At 28.8% G+C, this 24,599-nt stretch overlaps 3 protein-coding genes across 11 annotated transcripts; 2 read left to right on the top strand and 1 right to left on the bottom strand.

Annotated features, from left to right (window-relative positions):
* The first annotated feature begins 16 nt into the window (after nucleotides 1-16).
* On the top strand, nucleotides 17-15,412 carry Spn (protein phosphatase 1 regulatory subunit spinophilin). Of its 9 annotated transcripts, none has more exons than XM_015315549.2 (19): nucleotides 17-164; nucleotides 2,419-2,524; nucleotides 2,672-2,946; nucleotides 3,057-4,639; nucleotides 5,832-7,068; nucleotides 7,400-7,420; nucleotides 7,510-7,734; nucleotides 7,919-8,102; nucleotides 8,184-8,447; nucleotides 8,581-8,939; nucleotides 9,186-9,438; nucleotides 9,974-10,027; nucleotides 10,510-10,815; nucleotides 10,881-11,267; nucleotides 11,337-11,601; nucleotides 11,698-11,910; nucleotides 11,994-12,143; nucleotides 12,268-12,374; nucleotides 12,463-15,412. In XM_015315549.2, the coding sequence occupies exons 3-19, from the start codon at nucleotides 2,684-2,686 to the stop codon at nucleotides 12,712-12,714; spliced, it is 6,123 nt and encodes a 2,040-aa protein (XP_015171035.1). In that variant the 5' UTR covers nucleotides 17-164; nucleotides 2,419-2,524; nucleotides 2,672-2,683; the 3' UTR covers nucleotides 12,715-15,412. The 9 variants fall into 9 exon arrangements, with proteins under 9 accessions (XP_015171035.1, XP_089029203.1, XP_015171040.1 ...); XM_089173077.1 differs by having other exon boundaries at nucleotides 26-489; nucleotides 12,316-12,374; XM_015315554.2 differs by having other exon boundaries at nucleotides 36-489; nucleotides 7,931-8,102.
* A 138-nt stretch (nucleotides 15,413-15,550) lies between these two features.
* On the top strand, nucleotides 15,551-18,590 carry LOC107063792 (dynein axonemal assembly factor 4). The gene is made up of 7 exons (XM_015315883.2): nucleotides 15,551-15,984; nucleotides 16,129-16,366; nucleotides 16,437-16,635; nucleotides 16,889-17,447; nucleotides 17,583-17,683; nucleotides 17,785-17,938; nucleotides 18,147-18,590. The coding sequence occupies exons 1-7, from the start codon at nucleotides 15,862-15,864 to the stop codon at nucleotides 18,351-18,353; spliced, it is 1,581 nt and encodes a 526-aa protein (XP_015171369.1). The 5' UTR covers nucleotides 15,551-15,861; the 3' UTR covers nucleotides 18,354-18,590.
* A 131-nt stretch (nucleotides 18,591-18,721) lies between these two features.
* On the bottom strand, nucleotides 18,722-19,401 carry LOC107063794 (vascular endothelial growth factor A-A). The gene is made up of 2 exons (XM_015315885.2): nucleotides 19,262-19,401; nucleotides 18,722-19,169 (listed from the first exon to the last, which is right to left on the bottom strand). The coding sequence occupies exons 1-2, from the start codon at nucleotides 19,324-19,326 to the stop codon at nucleotides 18,833-18,835; spliced, it is 402 nt and encodes a 133-aa protein (XP_015171371.1). The 5' UTR covers nucleotides 19,327-19,401; the 3' UTR covers nucleotides 18,722-18,832.
* Between the last annotated feature and the right edge of the window lie 5,198 nt (nucleotides 19,402-24,599).

The raw sequence follows: 24,599 nt of genomic DNA, 5'->3' as shown, positions 1-24,599 counted from the left end.
CTTATTTTTTTAAACGTTTATACATCAAACAACTTGATGGATAGAAAATTCCCTAAACGAGATCAGAAACGCCATCTTTAAAAAGGATGGCTACCATCTTGGACCATTTTTCACGGGTTGTTGACACGGACGGAACCCAGCCGGTCGTGAAAGTGTTTCGTGATGTAAAGCCCTTTATTGCATTTAATGTTAAATGTAATCAATTGTTATTTCCAAATAAATAAATAGAATAGATATCGATAATATAAGGATTGTTAGGTTTGTAATTGTTTTAACACACAAGTCAAGAAAAAGAAAAAAATAATATATCGGTGAAAACAACGCGTTTACCAGGAATCAATTCAAGCAGTGATTATCATTTTTGACAGTGCCAGGAGTAGTTTTTTTTTCTTTTCTTTCTATTTCTTAAGAAGGAAAAATATTAGAAGTGCGTGCTTGACTGTCCCGTTTCATTAATTATTACTGTCAATTTGTTAGGGGAAAAACAGGGTACAAAACTTTCAATACTACTACTACTACTACACTACTACTAAACTACTCTCTATCTATTCATCTCTCTCTCTCTCTCTCTGTATTTCTATCTCTCTCTTTCTCTTTTTCCCCCCATCTTCCCCTGAGAAAATGGTTCGTGCACATGGTGACATTTCTGGTTAGTTTATATGTATTTCCTATAAACAATTAAAAAGTATTTTGTGTTACTTTTACATAAGAATTAGTTTCTTTTTCTTTATTTATTTAATGTACATATTTTAGAAATATATATTTTGTGATTCTAATGTTTATACGGGTAAATATTTAATATTCATTATAAAATCGCGATTTTCTATAGTCGTTATATTTGATGGCTAATGATTCATAATGGCGCTTGGAAGGTACATTTATTCCGATATATTTAATCACTTATTTATTTATTATTACGTTTTACAATATTCTATCTATTTATCTGCACCTAACGAAATAGTATTATCTCGTTTTATTCTTCAGTATTGTTTACATTGATTGAATATTTATCATCTTCCGTGTTCATGGTTGCCGTGCTCTGTTTTAAATATTATTTTTAAATAATTCATATTTAACGAATATAGTTTTTATTTCGTTAAGGATTAAAAATAAAAATATTAAGTGATCAAAGTATTAGAAAAGAAAAAGAAACTAATTTTAATACTTGCTTTTATTTTTGCATGTATATATATGTATAATATGTGATGCGTATGCGCGCGCGTGTGTGATTAAGTGTATATATATTTATAAAATGTGTGTGTTTATAAAAAAAATGTTTTTATGACATATATTATTTATAAGGCATAAAACATAGTTTTTATTTAATTAGTTGGAATTTGTTTGAAATTTTGGGTACAAATATTCAAGAATTGAAATAATTACAAGAATAATTTTGAAATATAAATGATATATAGTATAATATAGATATATTTTATCTTTAAATAAAGTATTCTATTTTTATTTTTAGTATATTCAATAGTTTACTATATTTTCTAGTTTTTTTATTTCATATTTTATAAAGATTACTTTTTTCATGCATATAATTTCACTGATATATATATAATATATCGTATACAATATATATATTATATATACAATAATAATAATAAATATAACAACAATAATAATAATAATAAAAATTATTAAAAAAAAATATTGTGTATATATAATATATTTTTTCTAATAAGAGAATTAATTTTATTGTTAAAATTATAATCAAACTAACGTCTGATTATTACAATATCCTTATTTTAAAGATTTTAATTCAAAGAAATACGTTACAAACAAAATGGTTCTATATAAACTAAAAAGAAACTTGTTTTAGCTTTTAATAACGCACCATTAGAAATTACAGTTGTATTAGTGAGTGTACACTATTTAAAAATTGATGCCCTACAAAAGTGTTCATTGTCATGTAAAAATGGAATGTATGAATATATGTATCTCCTCTTTTCATGTCTCAACTACAGAGTAGGATTCAAGTATTGATTGCAGGAGCATGGTGTGCTATGGCAAAGGGAGGAGGGTAAAACCCAGACAAGACCCACATATATATATATATATACATACTGTCCTCACACAATCTTTAACATTCAATAATTTTTAGAATAAAATAATAAATATTTTAGATTTCATCATTTAAGATATTTTTAATTATTACTTGCAGTACTATAATGCTATGTAAAATTTCTTTTTATGAGCATGGTTTTCTATGAGCATGGAAAAAACATGTGTCTAAATTTGAAAAAGGTCAGAAAAATCAATACACTCTTGCAAGTGTTTAATGAACAGAAATATGTCGATAAAGTTATTATAAATTATGTAACATAGAGGATAGGCTTATGTTTTAATGCTTTATTCAATGTTATGTTTTTATTTATTTTAGTTTTTATTTTCTTCTTTTTGTTGTACTTCTAGATGCAAACAAGGCGGTGAAAATGCACTATACACTTATGACAATGGGCTGAAGTATTCTGGATTACAAATCTAATATATAACTTCTATATATCTAAAGTAAAACCAGGTATTTTGATACATATATTTTCTTTAAAAAACTTTTTTAATGAATAAATACAAGTATCTCTATTGCAAACAAATAATGTATTTAATTATATGTTTAATTCTTTAAACAAATTACTATTATACATATATTTTTGTTTTTGTATTTAAGGTCATACGAACAATGGCAACAGTGGAGGAGAAGAAACGAGTAGGGGGTTCCAAGGTTTCAGCCATAGCTAATATTTTTCAATCAAAACCGCAACTGGATAATTTAACTCACAAAGGAAATGCAATTTTAACGGATGGGTTCAAGGAACCAACTGTACCTCTTAAAGAATCACCTACACAAGTAACAGTTGTAAGAACAGAAAGTCATGTGGCACGTTTCAATAATGCTCGCGCGTTATTTGAAAAACTTGGTGAAGAAAATAAAACAAACAGACCGTAAGTTTTGTTTCTTTTTTTTTGTTTTCATTTTTTCTTTTTTTTTTTTTAAACTATATAAGATTACTTGAGTCATTACATTTTTAAATGTTACATATTTATGTCTACAGTGTTGATCGTATTACAAAGCCAAGTAATTTGCATGGCCTGCGTTCTCGCTCTAGCTCTGCAAATTCAGGTTCTGGATGTACTTCCCCGGCTAGATCACCACGACCACGTTCTCCATCACCGCCAGGAACTAGAGATCACTTGAGTAATTGGAGTGCGAGTGTACCGACTTTAAATGCAGAAAGACACTTTGAAAATGGACATAATTATGGTTTAGACAATGTAACTGATAAATTCAAAGGACGCATTCCATTTAATAAAAGCGAAAAGAATTATGGCAAGGAAAATCGTTTAGATGAAAGACCAGAAAAACCTGAGAAACCAGAAAGAAAATTAAATTCTAAGGAATTAATAGAAAAACAAAAAAATTGGACAAGTCATTTTTCTAAAACTAGACCAAGTAGATATAATTCTGATCCAAATCGATCGGTCGTTCAAATTTCTTTAAATCAAAATTTTAATAAATTTTCCGGCGACAACAATTCCACGGGTTTCAATGAACTTTCAAGTAACGTAGAAAATGATACAAAAAGATCAGTAGATGTATCTGCAAGCCCAGCAATAAGATCCGCCAGTTTTTGTTCTGCAAGGCCATCGGCTGCAACATCTCCTCCTCCGCCTCCACCACCAACAAGGAATTCTTCCAATGCTAATACAAAAAAAGAAAGACCTGCTAGTATTGCCTCGCTGAGTCCATCAGATCTTCCTAATAGCCCAGAATATGCCACCATAAATAAATATTTTGAAACTTCACCAACTATACCTGAATATGCTGTTGTACACAAAGGTTCAAATTTACAAAATAGTAACAATCTGCAACGGAATCAAGAACAGAAAGATGTTTCAAAGAATGTACTTAATACATCAGCACAAAAACCTCCTCAGGATTCATCCCCTATACCTGAGTATGCTGTTGTACAAAAGAATCCAACAGCTAAAGCTCTTGCCAAAAATTCGGATGTTATAAAGAACAGTGGTACTCAAGTTTCAAAAAATGTAATAAATGCAGGAGTTATTAAAAACAATTCTGCAACTTCAAATTGTAATATACCTGGACCAGTAAAAACGGGCGTTCCTTTGGGGGAAAAAGGTTCTGGTACTTCTAGTCCACTTTGCAGCATGTCTACAGAAAATATAGTAAGCAGTATGCCTGAAAATAAAATAGATAAAGACATAGATTTCCTCGAAGCACCAGATTATGTCAATTATCCAACGAGTCCTATACGTTCACCACCAAAAACTTCTGAATGGAAAAACGAATGGTTAGCCAAAAATGATGAAATTTTAAAAAAGGCTGCTGATTTACGATCATCCAGGGATGCGTTAGATGCGGAAATTAAAAATGAAGTCATTAGAACTGATCCTAGACCAGATTGGGCTAAGCCATATACAAATACCACAAAAAGAAAAGATGTTTTACTAGAAGAAAAAAGAACAGAAATATCAAAATCACCAGAATCTGATTTAAGACCACCTTCACGAGGTACAGATAGTGCATCTTCTAGCATGAGTTCTCCTAGTTCACCTTCAAAAGATAGTAAAGAAGAAAAAGCTGATAGAGAGATGTCTGAAAAATTTCAAGCAGGTAATATTAGTTTTCAACATACATATAAATAAGTAAATTCCTTTTATTTTAGAGATATATAATATTTATAAATAGTCAAATAATACGAATTCTTTTTTATATGAAAAGTAAATTATATTCAATTACTATATTATTTTAATTTTTAATTGTTTTTTTATTTTTTTTTTTATTTTTTTCATATTCTTTTCATATTTTTTAAAATTAATTTTTTAATTGATTTGTTCCATTAAACGATAATATCAATTAAATTTTGATTTCTTGTAATGGCGATCTGCCAAAATAGTAGAACATAAAAATATGTGAGGTTCTCTTTCTGTTTTCTCCTACCCATGATCTTATACTTCTCCTGCTAGTCTCAACAGTATTATTTATAGAAATCAGTATGAACTCTGTTTAGCATCTGCTTCCTTGTGGTTTGGTGCATTTATATTACAAAAGTGATTTGCATGTTTGATTAACATTTTAATACTCTTATATAATAATATTGGAAATAATTTTTCAATTATTTAAATATTTTTTCAATTAATCATTTTTTTATTATGGGATGTACATCAAATATTGTATTTAAGATACAAAACAAATGCATATAAATAAGAACAATTTTATGAAAATTAATGATTAATTATAAAAATGAACTAATAAATTTTTTAAATAATTTACTTTTTAAATATTATGTTTTTATTAAATTTAAATTTAATTTCAATTTTTTAATAATGTAGTCATGGCTAGTGTACTTTTCATCACTATTTTGTAATGTATTTATATTTATATATATTAAAATAAAATAAACGAAGTAATATTATTAAAAAAAGAAACTTTAACAGAAAGAGAAAGTGGTAACATATAAATTTGGGTAGGAGTTTCTTTGTAACAGAACATATGTTGAATAAACACAGTAAAAGGTTATGTTCACAAACATCAAAGATTTCATTATTGAACATTAAAGTATTCAATTAAAATATTATTATATTGAACGAATATACTGATTATCCTTTTTTATTAGCATATAAAATATATGTATAATTTGTTTGAATTTGAAAATATAGTAGTACCATGTGTCTCCGTTTACTGTGCATTGATTGCCGAGGTACACTTATGAGTTTTCCTTTTACGCATAATATATCAATGATTATAATTTTTTTTTTTAATTAAATTTTATTTATATGCAATAAATAATATTTTATATTTTCAGGCCGTAATAGTTATGATTTGGCTTCAGAGGAACAGGAAAAACCAACTACGTATACAGAAATTATTGCAGAGGATGATAGTACGCCAGAAAAAGAATCAAAATTTAACGAAACAGACACGACCACGGTCGTTCGACGTTCTCATGTTCGCGTTGATCTACAAGCTGCTGGTTTGGGACAGCGGCCTCCATCCGTTGTCAGTTCTGATCAGGAACATCAGTTATTGGAACATAAAGATATCCCGGTTCCTTCTCCATACACAAAGCGACCTCAACCAAGTTCGGATAATGCTTTACAAAATAAAATAGATAACAAACCTCACATTAAATCTAATGCAGGAACAAATTCTGTTAAAACTGTGCAAGATAAGATGATACATAGCGTTCAGGAACCGACTAAAGGCAATCTCATGTCGGAAGAAACTAATCAAAGTAAAGGATTCGATAATAAATCTCAATCGAATATTTCCAATGAGAAACAATTAATAACTGAAAATATGTGCCAAAAGACGGTGTCTAATGTTAAAAATGATCAAATTAAAAGTTCTGCAAGAGAAAAATTGGCTAAAAATAAAGAAGAGGTTTCCGGAAAACGTTCGAGTTTTATTGAAGGAGGTAATAAGATGGATCAAATTGATAACATGTCATTAAATAACACTGAACATGCACCTATTTCTACCAGCCATATTACTAATAGTATAACAGAGCCAAATATTAATACAACTGAATTGAATGAGCTCAAATGTTTAGCAGATCCATCAAATGCTGTGACGAAAACAATAGCAAATAGAAGTAATGTAAGCATAGATGGATCCTCTAAATCATCTAACTTTATAAATAATAAAAACGTAGATGATGTTCATCCGCAAACGACATGGGAACAAGAAAAACAAAAAGCTGAATTGGCTAAGTTGCGATTATCAGAAAATTCTTTAGTTAATTCAGTTCAGCAAGTAAACATATCACCCATAACAACATCACAAAAGCATTCGGAAAAAATGCAGACTAATGAACTTCCTACATCTGAAAATAGTTTTATAGATGATAGTGATTCAAGTGATACTAAAACTATTACTAATATAGAAAATATGCCTCCAACAGAGGTACCGGTTATTAAAAATCAACAAGAATTAAAAAGTGCAATAGAAGAAACACCATGTAAAGCCAATACTTCTCAAACAGTTCCTATAACTCCAGATACTATGACGGCAGATGAAGCAGAAAATTTATTAAGTTCGCGGTAAGTAAATGCATGTTATAAATAATCTATACAATTTAGATTTTCAATTTAATATAGAAACAAATTTAATATTAATGTATGTGTGTTTGTATGTACAAATATATATATAAATATAAAAAATGATACAATAAATATATACATACACACATACTAAATAAGCAATAGCGTTTTTAGTTCTGTTATATATTTGCAAAAAGCTTAATAACATTTAATTTCACTTTTTGCCATTTCTTCTTCACTTTGTTTATTCTGTTACATTTTAATATATTGGTTTTTTTTTATTTGGACATATAAATCTTCTATTAAACAACTTTGGGTCAATTAAATGCAGTATATTGGAGAAAAAAATAAGGTAAGTATTCGAATAGCAGGATTTTTGTTTCGTTTTTTCATTTAAATAATTGACAAAAATAAAACTGAATGGTGAAAATAATAAATTAGACAAGGATCGGCTCTGTTATCGGATGAAGAAGCACAAGAAATAGCCAGATTATTATCTCCTACGAATACTACAGAAGCAGCTGACGAAGAAATCGCCATTGAAAAAGAGAAAGATGTGGATAAGGATAAGGATAGAGAAGAACAAGATAATGCGCCAGATTGGCTTTCCGATGTTTTATCCGCTCCCGACACCAGTCTTATCAATAGCACAACTCATGATTATAGGTGATTCAGTTTAGCATATTATGCTTTTTCGTTTGGTCCAAATATTTTGCAGCTTATTATCTGCATCTTCTAATTTGAATGTTTCATATTTAATTATATTTAGCATAATATATCAATTTCTCATTGTCTGTGTGATATTAATGATATATTATATTGCGTATACTTAAGTTATTATCATTTTTAGTTTATCCCACAGATCACGTAGCGATTTAACAATAGATTCGTTAACGGAGAGTCAAGTGGGTTCGGTAACGGGTAGCGAAAGTGGATTGCTTGGATCCGTTAGCAGTTTAAATGACACACATGAAACGAACGATGATACAGAAACTGAGCACCAAGAAGATTATACTCCAACACCTGGAAAAATTGTAATAAATTGATCATGAAGTTTCAATAATTTTATAATTCTTGTTATATTTTATAAAGAATAAATTAACTTATTTGTATAGATATTGGTGGAGAATGGAGTCCATTACTTTGAAGATGGCCACTTTTGGATGGAAGTTACAGGCATACCGGAGTCTGAAGATGAAGATGAAGATTATCCAACTACTGTACCTGTTAAAAAGACTACTAAAGTTTCATTTGATACAGGTCCAATGAGAGTATATTCAACACATTCTGTGAACGAGTACGACAGACGTAACGAAGATGTAGATCCTATAGCAGCAAGCGCAGAATATGAGCTTGAAAAACGTGTTGAAAAGATGGAGGTATTTTACAATTTTTATTGAATTTAAATATAAATATGATAAAAATATATTTACAGAGGCGTACGCGTGCGCATTGTGACGTATAAAACATTTATAAATAAATACTGTATTGAAATAAAGTTTTCTTTACTAGGTATTTCCAGTAGAACTTATGAAGGGACCAGAAGGTTTAGGACTTAGTATAATTGGAATGGGTGTTGGTGCGGATGCAGGTCTTGAAAAATTAGGAATTTTTGTTAAAACTATAACGGCAAAGGGTGCGGCTGCACGTGAAGGCAGAATACAAGTAAATGATCAGATTGTAGAAGTGGATGGAAAATCGTTAGTTGGTGTCACGCAAGCATATGCAGCTAGTGTTCTGCGTAATACTTCAGGACTTGTGCGTTTTGTGATTGGTAGAGAACGTGATCCAAAAAATTCAGAAGTTGCAATGTTAATTCGGCAAAGTTTGCAAGCGGATAGAGAAAGAGAGCAAGCTAATTCTGCAAACAGGTAAGTTATTCTTTTTTCTTTTTAAATATTTTCAGTATGAAAACCAATTTAAAATGAATAAAATTATAATATTTCCAATGATGGTATATCCTTGCTCGCTAAACTTTGTGACGATAATTTGCGGCTGCTTCAATGAGAGCTTGAGGTTCCTTGAAGTACTGAGGAAAAACTTATAAACCCATGTAATAATTAGTAAAAGGTATTTAAGGTCAGACAACATATATACATATAATTATTTTTATTTAGAAGACTTAACTTTTCGGATGCGTCACCTGATGGACAACGAAATGGAGAAGAAACAGCAATTGGTTCTTCCATGGGTGGAATACCTGGTTCACCGGCCATGTCTTCTTGTTCCGAAGGAGAACCACCTCAGAGTCCTATAGAAAGTTATTTATCTCCATCTAGTCGTAGCAGATCACCTATTATCAGTTCATCGATGCCACAACATATTGCAACACAAAGTGATGTTGATAGTTTGAGGCTGCTTTTACAAGAGGTAAACTTTTATAAATTTTTCGAAAATGCTTTTGTACAAAATGTTTCATGCTATAGACTGTTTGTACATAATAGATTTTCAATCATTAATTATGTTCAATTCTTTTTTTCTTATAAATGATTTTATTCTTAGGATATGCTTTATAGTATTTATAATATTTTTATAATAATCATATACATACAATGAGAGAAGTATTAATTATGGTCTCGTTATTTGCAGCATGCTTTAATTTATATTTCATCAATTTTACTTATCTATAATGGTCATCAGATGACTTAAAAAGAAATGAAACGTAATAAATGATAGATTTTCTGTTGTTATAGTGCGTGTATAAGATGCATATTGTACATGTACATTATTACTATATTATTATTATATATATTTCGTCATTCGTTTACATATGTTATAGATAGTATTATCACATACTTAGATAGATAAATTTTATTATGTTTACCCATAGCGAATTTAGTATATTATTTCTTAGTTCAATTTTTGTTTTTGCTTATGCACTGTGTATGTCATCGACTGCTTGCAGAGTCAATATAAACTTGCATTAGCAGATGGAGAGGTGGAAAAACTCAAAGCAAAGGTAATTAATAAAAAATGAGATGATCTTTTAACGCAATTATGCAATGGCTTATTTTATATGAACTACCAGTTATAGGATGTCCTGTATATTTTTTTCAATTTTGATAGGTTTTTGCATGTATCCGTAGTGATAATAGTGACCATCAATATTGATTTGTATTTTTTATTTGTATCATTCGTAAATGTATATTTTTTATTATCGAATTTCTGCGATGATATATGTAATATATGTTATATAAATGTATGTAAATAGAGTTCTAAATTCAACAATAATTGTATCAAATTGTACAGAATCATGCTTGTAATGACATCATTACTTTATTCTATAATGCTTATATTATAATGCTTCATGTATATAATTATTTTATTTGTATAATATAATTTCATATTTATATTTTCTTACTTATATAGAAAAATAAATGAAACTATATTATACATTAATTTTTAGATCGTATTCTATGATATTTATGATTTATTTTACAGTTAGTCGAATTGGAAAATAGTGGGGCAGGTAGCGAAGAATATGCAGCAAAGTTACGCGAATCTGGCTTACGTCTTCATGAATCCGAAAGAGCATTGAGTACTGCCCGTCAAGATTTGAGTACAGCTCGTGAAATGTTAACTCAGGCAACATCGCAGAATGCAGCATTGCAACAAAAATATGCACGCGCTAAAAGAGCAGCCCGAGAACTTCGTACAGATATTGCAGCGAGAGATGAATTTTATCAACAGTTATTACAAGAGAAAGATACAGAATATAATGCACTGGTTAAAAGTTTAAAGGATAGGGTATGCATACATTATTTTATCATAATAAATAAAGAGTATAGAATACAATGTTACACATTTCACAGGTTATTACATTAGAAGTAGAATTAACAGAAACACAAAGAAGATTTGGATTGCCTGTTCGGCTTCCTTACGATGGTACAACAGCGAGAATAGTAACACCACAATTATCACGACGCCAACTGCCACCACCACCTTCTTCAACTAGTTGCCAACTCTCTGATACTGAGACATCAGATTTAAGCAGTCCGGATGATGGAGACAAGACTGCGACTGTTGAACGAAAACTACCACTTCCACTTCCTGTAAAGGAAGAGTTAGATCGTGCAGTACCAGCACACCGACTTCTTGATAATTCAGCTGGTAAAAGTAAAGCTGAACTAGCAAGTAGAGGAGGTCTTGCTAATCGTCAACTTCCTAAAAGATCAGGAGGCCTTAGTAACAGTAGTTCGGTACGTATATATGATTATGTTATTGTTATAATTTTTAAAATATTACTAATATTAGTTTGTAATTTACAGGATTATGGATTAGATGAATCTGGCGATAATACTGATGAAGATTCCTCTTCAAAGCACATTTCTCAGGACACAAGTAGCAGATCACCGAATGATCTTACATCCAAACAATCAAATTTAAGTTCCTATTCAAGCAGTTCATCGATCAGCTCATTAAAAGGCAAACAACACATTGAAACTACTCATACAACTGCTATCCGACAACATAGTACAATCAGTTCACAAGTTAGGGCAATGACTGAGCAAAGTTGGCCACAAACTCAAAAGAGTATGTGTGTTTTGTTCTATGATATCACATCTATGTAATAGTTAATAATGCATAAGTAACAGTTTTTAAGAGCATGGTGTACTTTGTGCAAAATAGGTTTAACTGGGCCACCTGCATCATTAGCAGAACAATTAAAACAAGTCTTAGCTGAAAGAGAAAGGCGTCTTGGCGGAAACGATTTGTCATCTTCTAGAGAAAGTTCTGGAGATTTTAGCGATTTAAATAATCCACATAATAATGATCCTACTCTGGTAACTCATCATCTTGTAGAAGAAATACGACAAGCTGTAAACGAAGCTAATCAAAGAGGTATATATATATATATAATTAATGAATTAAATATTTATGTGTATAAATATCTATTAAAAAAAATTACTGTATTATTTTTATAGTAAAAAAAGTTACGATACCTTCAGCAAACTTAATTAGTAGTAGCGGGGCGCCTTGGCATCATCCTGGTAGTTCACCTTCAAGTTTATCATCTGGAGGATCTGTTAGTCCACCCGCAGTTGATCCAAGCCCATCTAAAACAGGTAGCGCAGGTATGGATTAGTGATAATGATATATTTATTAATATACAAATTAAATTATTGGTTTATGATTATTTGTTACGCGTATTTTCTAAATATCAAGTGTTTCCACAAGTAAATAAAATTATGAATCTAGATTCGAGTGAAGTTTGGTTGCCACCTCATTCAAGTGACTTTGGTTTAGGTGACAAGAAATCACACTTTTGGCAGAATGCCCCTGTTACTGATTGGTCTAAGGAGCAAGTAAGAATCTTTTTATTTTCTTTTATACAGATTTAATTATTTATTTATGTATGCGTTAATTAAAAATTTATAATGTAATCATTGTCAGGTTTGTCAATGGTTGTCTGGAATGGGCTTGGAACGACACGCTCCACGATTTTTAGAAAATGCAATCAACGGTGGAAGTCTTTTACGTCTCGAGTCGCGAGAATTAAAAGCTTTTGGTATATACGGTGAAGAGAAGGCTCATCTTAAACGGAAATTAAAAGAACTGAGAGCACAAGCGGATAGAGAACGCAAAGAACGTAAGGAAATTGAACGAATGCGAAGAAAGGCTGAGAAGGCGGCGCGAAAGAAATAATTCTTGGAAATAATCTATAAAGAAAAAAGAAAGTGAGAATTGCAATAATAATTGTCGAACAAAAAATTACTATGGTATGCATACTGTTGAGATATATATATATAGTAATTATACAATTTTTCTTGCATTATTGTATTCAACACAGAGACTAGATGTATTAATTTTTTTGAAGAACGCATATATATATATATATATATATATATATATATTTATTATTATTATTATTATCTTCCAGAAGATTTTCAATGAAACTATGATTGTCGATTAAGAAATAATATTAATATTATACATTGATTTTTATCTCGTGAATAAATCATCTCCAGCGTATGTGTATAATGCTCCACAAAGTAAAAGTATTTTGCATTTATTTATCAATAACATACTCATATCATAATTATCTATAATTTTATTTGTTTTAAATCACGAACAATTTGTAGAAAATGATAATAGTTATACATATATATATATAATTTGAAAAAGAAAACAAGAAAAAAGAAAAAGAAAATGCAACATAGTACGTGTTATGTAGCATGTCTATATGCCATGTTGTATATGCATGTGAATTTCAACTTACGTTGGAAACGTATTTTCCAACGTAGGTTAAAAATCAGTGATATGTATGTACAAAAGTCAAGCCATTTAGATATATTATGTCTCTTTTAACGAGACGGACTTCTATTTACTGATTGTGTATTTATTTTTATTACCTATTATTAATGGGTATAATATCAATTTTTCCATAATTAATAGTATAACATTATTAGAGAGAATATTTAGTAATAATTATTATTGGAACAAGTGGCTGTCCGTTATTATGTAGATTATAAATTACCAACGAATTTTTAATTATCAATGCAATATACGTTATAGATATTGCTGTATAGAAATAATTCAATTGTGAAATAATGTTCTTTACTTATATTTGTTACGACTAGATTTATATTTATAATCATTTTTTCAATATATATATATATATATATATATATATATATATATATATATATGAATATATATATTCTAAAGATGAAATTTTTCAATCTTAAGGAATAGATATTATAAAACAATATGAATAATTTTTTAATTATTATTATCATCATTACTTAAATCACGTAAATTATTTGTAACATACGCAACATGAAGAAGTATATTTGTCAATTGTATTATGCACACTAATTATAATATTTAATTTTCAATATTAGTTTTGTCTATTTAAATAATGCCATTTTTTATACTGTACTTGTAGACACATTCCATATAAAAGTTAAAAAGATGTATCTTCTTAATTAACACACAACAACAACAAATAGGTATATTACAAGTATAACAGAAGCGCTTTCTATGCTTGAGAAAATATGAAGATATAATTGAATATATGCGCGTGAATATTATGTGCATCGTGTATTAAACTATTCTGTGTTAATGCAAGACTAATGTAACTAAACGAGAACACGTATATACTACGAATTATATCTTTAATACAACACTTGATTTACGAAACTCTCGTTTGGTTACAATTCTAGACATACGTGCTGCACTGTGCACGTGTACTTATTTATATTAGCTTTAAGATTATTTCTATGATAGTTAAAAAGTATATTTTTCTTTTTGCGCGCACCTCGTATATTAGCGCCGAAAGAGAGAAAAAACATTTTATCCAACGTATGCTAAAAAAAGAAAAAACAAGTTTTTGAATGTTTTTGTTTTTTCTTCTTTTTTATTAGAGACAATTAAACCTAGTAACATACTTATTATTGAAACGCATTGTATATATATACATTAAATAATTATTAATCATTTTTATTATTATTATTATTATTATAATTGAAAAATTAATCTAAGACATACGTAAGATTACTATTACAATTAAAATATTATTATAGTGTCATAACACATCTTTATGATAAAAATTATAGTTTTTAATTTGATAATCGAACTATTTATCGGAGTCCTCCAATTTTTTAACAGTATATATTTACAATGTACCATGGTGATGTCTCTTATAAAAAAACAAAAAAAAAAAAAAGAAAGAAAAGAAAAAGAAGAAAATAATAATGGTACAGTCGTTTCTGTTATTAGAATCACAACGAAATGTGGGAATACATCGAGACACTTGATAAGATATAATAGTTTCACTTATTTTTTCCGAATTATTGTGAATGAAAGCAACACGTATGCATACATATATAATGTATTATTTACATTTAAATATATTAAAAAAGAAAAGAAGAACTCGAAAGTCCTACACTTCGTCTGTAGATAAAAGTTTCGATTCTGTAAGAACAGACATTTGATAAAAACTGACTGATTTACGATAAGTTTTGTAGTCAATTTTCAACGAACAATATAAATGTGTAATTTCATAAAGTGTCATATGTGTCCGAAACAAAAAAGAAAAAAAAATGAAAGAAATACATTTTAGTCTAGGGCAAGAACCAAAATAAGCACATTTTGACAAAACTCTCTATGTGTCTGTCTTTTTCATACATTTTTTCATTGATTTTAAATTATTGTTCATTAAGAATAGAAATAAAAGGAAAGAAAAAAATAAATAGTATACCGAATAATCCCGAGTGGGAGAAGAAATGATAATGTGACTGTTACATGAGTGTGGCAGCTCTTTTTCGACAATGTCTACAAACAATATTGTCAACAAAATACTCTCTTAAACGTTTTAATTAAAACTGATTAAAAATAATAACGTGTGCATTCATTTATTATTATAATTTTCTTTATTTCTTTATTATTATTTTTATTTAAATCTAGATCGAGAACTGTTAGAATTGTTTTAATGATTTCTTTATATTTATGTGAATAACAAATTTAAATTTCCCGCGATTTTATGAACGACTAATTAAAATTTACTGCGCATAGTATAGGTATAGATAGGATACGTTAAAATTGTTTGATCGATATAGACTATCAGTTATAATCTCGAATTTTTATTCTTTAACTGTTTGTTGAATATTTGAACAAAATAATAATTCTAAAATGTGTAAAATTTGAAGAAAATTATATTAAAACAATATTGAAAACAAATAAAGGAAGATAACGAATGAAGTTTAAGTAAAGCAAAATATTCAATTTGACGCATACTTCACTTAATGATTAATCATCTAATTGAGTTTATATTGAAATAATTATAAAAAAATGCCTGTTATAATTATTAAAGATTATACATGGCGAGATACTGCAGATTCTGTTATAGTTTACGTTCCATTTAAAAGTCGTCCTAAAAAGATCGATTTTTTGGTGATCGATAATTATTTAAAGGTACGTATTAATTTTTAAATATGTATTTAAAATCTGTTTTACTATCATTAAAATATTATCTAATTTTATTGAAATATTTATTTTCAAAGTAAGTGCATTACGAAGAACAAATTAATAACATTTTTTAAATTTGCATCACTTTAGGCTAGTTGTCCACCATTTTTATTAGAACTATTTCTTTGGGCAAATATTATCGAGGAAGAAAGTACATGTACACTGGATGATAATAAAGTTATATTTTCTTTAAGAAAAGCTAATATTTCTCTAAAATGGCCTCAACTTGAATTAGATGATCTTGATAAAAATACTAAAAAGAATTACCGTAATTGTGCGATTGAACGTATTCAAAAAGTTACAGAAGAACGACAGAAAGCTCAAAGCGGTTCGTTCAATTAATGCATATATGAACACACACATGCGTATATTTTATATAAAAAAATATTTATTTCTAGAGAAGCGACAATATTTGAAAAAGGAAGCAGTGAGAGCGCAAATAGATTTAGATACAGCAGTTTTGAATAAAATAAATGCCATGAGGGATTCCTATAGAAGAGAAGCTATGGAAGCGTTAGAAGATTGGAGATCTAAAACCGAGATACCGATTTTAAAAAATGAACAAGGAAAAATTGAAAAAAATCGTAAAGCGTACAAGTAAATTGCTTTATCATTTTCATTTTTATACATAAATAATCTTTATGCTAATATAATTATACTTTACATCAAATGCTCGATAAAACTATTTGTGGAAATTATAATGAAAACTATGACGTCAGCATGAAACGTTCAATGTTTATTTAATTTTTATTTTATTTTATAACTCTAAAATGTATATGCGTTTAATTAAAATATTTATTAGAATGTGAAATATATTATAAAATAATTTGAACGGAAAATATTTTTGAAGGCCACCGTTAAAATGGTTTAAGGATGATGTTACCGGTACGGTGAAGAACAGGCCAATGACCGATGAAGAAATTTTCGTTAATGACACGAAGGGTTGCAGCAAAGGTAGAAATGATAGGGAATTAGATTGGAATGAATCCAAAGTAAAGGAAGCATCGTTTCATGAATCTGAATTTCCAAGAAAAGAAGATGGATCAGTCCAATGTAACGCAAAGGAAAATGATCTAACGACGAATAAGCATAAATTAAATATTACCGAGGAAATAAATATTTCGACGGATAGCGAATCGGATTCCGATCGTAACTCGTATGATAAATCAATTAATGGCAACATCTTACGTAAGTCATCGTTTACTTCTACGAAAAGTATTCGTAGTTGTAGGAAAGAATTAATCGATAGAATATTGACAAGTGGAAAACCACAAAGGATGAACCAAATATTCGACGAACCTAATAAAGCCGTACCATTACCAAGAAAAAATGCTACTATTAATATTAAATTTTCCGAACGTACATTTCCAACTCCGGCAAGAGAAAGTCATTTGATAGAAGAACAAGAAGTACGTTGTTTTTTTCTACTTCTTCTTTTTTTTCATATTTATTATTTTTTACAATGATCTCTCATTTATTATGAGACAACCTTCAATAAATTAATGATAATTAGTATGACATTATTATTGACGATTTAATTGTAGTGGTTGGAGAAACAAGCAGAAGCAAGAAGAAAAACTGGTTTTGTAGCTGAAGATCTGAGACCAGAGGAAAGAGACCCGCAATGGTTAAAAGATAAGGGAGAGTACGTTAAACAATGACTTTTTGTTTTTTAATCAATTTTAATATATTTTTATTTTTTGTTTTTTATTTCGTTCATAATAATTTTTAAAATTTTTATTACAGCGAATTCTTCAAGGCAGGAAATTATTTAGGTGCTATCAGTGCTTATTCTCTTGGTATAAAAATTAGCGATAAAATGGCGTCATTATATGTTAATAGATCTGCGGCTCATTATGCACTTGAGAATTATTATAGATGTACCGAAGATTGTAGCAAAGTAAGGACTTATTGTAATACATTTACATTAATGACGTGTGTAATAAAAACAAGTGACAGCCAAAGAAATATACGTGTAGAATCGAAACGATTTTATTTTTAATATAAATTCAAAACAAAATTCAATATAAATTAAATAAAATTCTTTCATTAAATTTTGATTTAATTCCATTTCATTGATATTTAATATATTTTTGTGATTTTGCTAGGCATTAGAACTCATGGAACCAAAATGCGAAAGTAATCGGGAGTCAAGAGCCAGGTGTCACGCACGCCGAGGTGCAGCTCTTTGTAAATTATCTGCGCCTCAACACGGCATTCCTGAATTGGAAGCGGCAATAAAATTGACACCGGATAATGAAAGTATCAAACGTGATCTATTAAATGCTAAACAATATTTTAATATCAAAGATTAGATAAGATAATTAAAACTGCTGCAACGCGAAAAGGATTATAATAAATTTAAGTAACTGGTAATATCGAAAAGTTATTATTTTTATATAAGATTCAGATCTTAATAGATAAAAATATCACAGGTGCATATACCATGCATGTATTAATAAACAATGAAGAGCTAGCTGCAAATACATAGTAATATAAAAATATAAATATATATAATATATTATAATATGTAAGTAAAAACAATCAAATTATGTTTTTTTAATTCATTGGAAATACAAATGATTGATTATTATAATAAATAAATAATTACGATAATAATATTTCAGTAGTAAATCTACGATCAATAACGTAGGATAGTGATTACGTGATACATACGAATTGATATGTTTTTAAAGCAATTTTCATTATTAATTGAGGTACAATCACAAGCACGCATACACAAACATAAATAATTTCAGTCATTTCCATTGCATTTATACGTTAAGAGAAATAATTACGTCGTATTAACTTTGATTTCATCAATGCAAGCGCATTCGATATCTTCAACAGCGTGAATGACTTCATGGTGCCTGTCCCGTTGTCGATCTATAAGATGTTTAACCATAAACACCAAACTGACGTTTCTAGTCTCAATTGGTGCACAGATCTGTTTGGAATTGGGACAACATCCGGACCCACTGCAACGTGCTAATACCGTTGATGAAGGATAGAAAATTTCATCAGGACCAGGTCCAATTGTAAGAAGTTCTGTAACAGGAACTGCTCGTAGTTGTGGCAATGAGCAACGAAATTCGTTTACCAATTGCACGTGCTGTAGGTAGTCATTATCTCTAAAAATAATTAAAATATATTTCGCTTGCAATTTCGTTGAATGAAAATATTTTCTAGGGGACGTATGAATTATTTACTACAAAATTTTTACCTGTGGTGTCTACCGGTAACCACAAGAAATAGAACAGCAAAAAGAACTAAAGCAATTCTCTTCATTGTTGAATATCACGAAAAATAATTCACTAGAAGATTTAAATAAAAAAGTCCTGTGATCCCAGGAAGTTTTCGAATAAATCAAGAATCTACTTTCAGATTAATCTGTCTTCGATCCTTGAAATCTTGGAGATGCACAAGGAGGATTATTCCGATAGGCAACACCAAGGTGTACTGTAACTTCTCTCTTCTGCGATCTGAATTCTTTCTCTGATTTTCTTTCTCTCTCTCTCCAACTCTCTGTTGTTCTCTTTATATATATATATATATATATATATATATATATATATATATATATATATATGTAACTTTCATCCACAACCCACTCTCTCCCCCTTCTCTCTCCCTCTTTCTCTCTCTCTCTCTCTCTCTCTTTTACTGATTTCTCTTTGCGCCCCTTCTTCCTCGATCTCTATCTCACTGTCTCGTTTTCTTCTCTGAATTTAACAGCTTTTTCTATCTCCTTCTTGTTTCTTGGTAAGCAATGGGAGGGGTCGAGAACAAACCGTTCTGAGAACATCGCAAAGATAACTATAATTACAACTAGTGGGTCCTGCCTCCCATTCGAAGTGAGACCAAGTTGACTCGCGTGACGTTATACCTTCTTATTCCTTCCTCCTTCTCCTCCTCCTCCTCCTCCTCAACCTCCTTCATCCCACATATCAAATTTTTCTCTCTCCGTCTCTCTTACATTTTGGCACAACGTCATTTATAACGATTGGAAGAGATTTCCTTTTGGAATCTCATTCAGATCGCTCCTAAAGTATGCAATCTTTCAAAACAAAATCATACTAGTCATCCTAGTCATCATATTATCATATTATTATTGTCATATTAGAAGTTATAAAATGATACTTTAGTATATCTCTGAACTATTTTAAATTATTATTAGAAATTCAAATGTAAATATACAATGTTAAAATAAGTTATTTTAATATACTAATCGAAAGATACTTAATTAAGGACCATGATTATCTATAAATTAACAAAGAACATTAGTTAATTTTGATAAAGTTTATTGATAATCTGTAATCTATATGCAGATTTATTATTGTATGTTTATTTTTTATATTTTTAAGAATACGATATTTGAATAATTGAATTTCATTCTAAAAACATGCGACATTATTAATTTAATTATGTTTTATCTAGGAAAGAAAATATGACGTATGATCAAGATGTCGTTTTGAGAGAAGATAAATACCAGATGTTTCACTCGCAAGAGATGCGACAGGTTGCAGTGAGTCATCATGTGCAGTGGAGACGTCTTCGAGACATCTACTTGTTGCACAAAAGACACATTCGTGGTCCTTTTATTCTCTTTAAAGTGACACTGGAATCTGTGAAGCTGCCTTGGAATTTCTGTGGTATTTAAAACGGTGGTTAAAAAGGTATCTTTTTTTTCATTGCAATTTTACTTCGAAAATTAGTAATACGACTATAAAATATCTACATCATTCTTCGACCTTTTCTATATGAGTATATACATCCGTTTATACCATTTTACAAGATTGAATCATCAAGGTAGACCATACTAACGGGTAACCCATTGAATACAAAATTAGGCAATTGCGTTTGACCCCATTGATATTTTACTTCAACCGTTTTAAATCGTGATTAGAAATTTAAAATTTGGATTTTAGACGTAAAAAGTTAAAATAGTATACTACCAAATGTTTTAAAAGTAAAATAAGTATATGATGTAAAAATGTTCAATATTTTTTCTAATGCACATGTTATTAGTACACCTGATTTAAGATATAAAAGTCTATGATAGTATATATGAAATATCGAAATATTTTTAAAGATAAAATAGATGTACTATAGAATAACGTAATTATGCTTTTTTATCATATTATTTATTACCACAGTATAAGTTGCAAGATGATACTTCAGTACACTTGTGACAAACCGTGATTAGAAATGCAAACTTGGATGTAAAAATGTTAACAAATTATGTTAATATACTTCAAGGAAATAGGTATATTAAATTAAGATAAAAAATTATTATCTTTGTAGTTTATCATGCCAATATCGTCATAGCGCTATCAATAATCGCTTAAGTGGACATCGTAAGTGGCATTTTTTTTTTAATTTCCCCTTCAAATATCATTAGAAAAAATGTAAAGTATAATTTTCTATAAATAGAATGAAGTATGGGTTACTTGTAAATGAATTGCATAAGTTTTGTAGAAATAATCTTTTAACTACTTGAAGCAATGAGAAACCGGTATTATTAATGAATCAATCCGGTCAATTCTTTCACAACGAGGGATATCCCCGTTACGTTTACGTCAACAGTACATTATAGTAAAGTATATGAGTTAGCGGATACGATATTAAAATAATCACATTGACATGACACCTTTTTTTTCAAGGTACACTCAGGTACATCCCGTTCAAAGTATCATTAGTAAATCTTTATTAATTGATTGATTAATTAAGGGATAACACCACTATAGAGCCCGAAAAAAGCCTTTTTTTGGGAATATTTTTTGCGAAAACTAAATGAAGAATAGAACTTCTTTTCTGAGGGTTGGTTAATCATATATTGAACTATGTACACACATATTTTTATTAATTTTAGATAGAAAATGGCGTCGGTTATCGTGGCTGAACAAAACCCTGTTTTTTTTTTTACTAAAACGGGCGGACTAATATCTGGACAACTGTGAGACTTAGAATAAAAAACAAAAGAAATTCTTAATCTATGTACTATTATCTTGAGAAGTACATACGAATTTTTCCTTAAGTCAAATTTTGTTAAAATGACGCAACTTTGAATAATAAAATCGACTTTTTGACAAAAAAAAATGTAGAAAATTGTTTATAAAAATAAAGTTTTTATTCAATTAAAAATCGGATATGCTATATCTGTAGATAATATAACTATCAAACTATCTTCAAAATTTCAAGTTAATCGGTTAAATGATGCTCGAGTTCTGAGTCCGCCCACTTTAAAAAATGTATAATAGTTGCGAAAAAAACGCGTTTAAAGTTTTGTTATAACTATTCAAAGCGCTTTAAGACGCTTCGAAAAAATAAGATTTTGCAATGTTAAAAATATTTTTTTACTTCAGGACCAAGTTCATAATGTTTTTAGATGTCTAAAGTACACTTCAAGCTAAAAAAACAAAAATCGATTTTTTGAAAATTCTATAGTGGTGTTACCCCTTAATCAAAATATGTAAAATGCTGTAGCTGTAAAAATTAGCTTTAAGATTTTTCGACAATTATTATTAAATTATTTTGCTATAATTAGCGAATCGATTAGGTAGATTCCTTTTCATTTTGATATTAACATCTTTGTCAATTGTTTAGTTAATTAACTTTAATAAAAAAATACTGTCCTGTATCTTTGAAGTGAAAGATTTTTTAATAATTATTATTGTGTGTGTCAGCATATTTTATGTATTATGAAAATAAGAGCAAAAATGTTATACGATCATAGATCATTTAAAGTTTTATTTAAAATTGTTTGATATAATATTGTAAAGCACCTAATTTTTTGATGAAAGTACCGGTTATTTACGCGAATGCAAGTCCGACACTGTTGTAGGACGAAATGAACCTGTTTCGCGTAATTGTGAATGCACATTCGAAAAAACTTAATGATGCTTCACTTTTTTGCCAGAAAATTTGCTTCGATATTCTCTTACAACAGCTAGAGTATTTTCGTCGCACAAATTATATTTGTAATAAATATTCATGTTTTCTTGGTTTAAAAATACTTTCGACATTTTGAACAGTAAATATAAAAATTTATCATTATTGTTAGAACTTTTTAGTTCTCATTTTATAAACTTTACGAAACAAGGTTAAACTATTTCGATTTTACGATATTAATAGTAGTAGACATATTTATAGAATTTTTGAGATCTTCATTTTTTTTTATTTCAGTCAAATTCTTCGACAATACAGAATTAATTTAAAAGATTTCTAATTTTATCACATATCGGTATCTATAATATATTCCATATGGCTACTCTTTGGAATGAAAATGATTCATACTTTCTTCCTACAATTCCAGATGTTATTTTATTTATAAGATTATAGAACTTAAACGCACGTGCGTATCATAATCTATTGCTTTTATTATAATAAGATAATTAAATCAATTTTACCTCTAATTTTCAATATTTCTCAATTTTTATTACCTAAACGCAACTAATAATTGACAAATTAATCAAACAAATCTATTAACTATTCATTTGATTTAACAGATCATATATTTTTCCTTTATCTATTCTTTTGATCTAAAGAACAAAAAAGATAAAAAATGATCGTAAATTAAATCACTTTTTTTCTACCCTAAGGAGTCCTTTTATTTCTTTTTGCCTCATTGATTTACATCAATTTATTTTTTATATAGATTTATTTTTAATCATGCTCCAATATGACGCACCTATTTATTATGCAAAATATCCTTTTTCCTCAAAGATTTCCTTGTTCTTAAATACGTCATCTCTCCTACATACGATTCAAATAATATTCGATATTTTCTGAGAATTTTCCTAAAAATGGATAAAAATATAAGGACATTTATATATAGATATATGTTTTATTTTTCCTCTTATTTTTCATCCGTTTTAATTTATGCATATTCATCTTCACATATGAGATTTTTTAATGAACAATATATACCGGTAAAAGATGATTCGTATAAAAAGTAAATACCCATAATACAAATCAGGTATTGCTTGTAATATTTTCTGCGGTTAACTTTGATAAAAACGAATTTATGATCAAAATTGCATAGGTAATTTTCAGATAATTGAATAATACCAGATGAATCATGTCGATATGAGTCAATGATAAAACCCTTTTCCTAAAATAATGAAATACCACTGACTTATCGATCGTAATAATGATTTTAAATAATTGTATGTAATACGTCCCCGATAATTATATAAATAGAATTTTAATTAGAAATGACAATGTCGTTACTACTAAATATTTTTATCAACATGTTCAATCAAATTTCCGGCTAAAAAACTTCCGAATATTAAATATAAAATCCTTCCTCTTAATTAGAATAGAGGATAAAGTTAGTTCATTATAGAAATAAAGAATTTTTTTCTGCTAAAATTGATGATGATGATTCAAGAAGTAAGGAAATAAATAGTTAATCTGTTTAATTTTGCGGGTGTAAAGAAGAAAGGGGGGGGGGGAAGAAAAAAAAATTGAAAGGAAGAAAAGGAAGAAAGCTCTTACGTAGAAGATTATTTTTCCAATGTGGGATATGTTACACGTTCATCGACCACCGATCACGCGTG

This window comes from Polistes dominula, unplaced genomic scaffold (genome assembly GCF_049000335.1).
Source record: "Polistes dominula isolate Pdom_NZ unplaced genomic scaffold, Pdom_raw_medaka contig_22, whole genome shotgun sequence".
NCBI classification, from domain to species: Eukaryota; Metazoa; Arthropoda; class Insecta; order Hymenoptera; family Vespidae; genus Polistes; species Polistes dominula.
The sequence above is the reverse complement of the archived record's forward strand: the minus strand, read 5'-3'. Positions and strand labels throughout refer to the sequence as shown.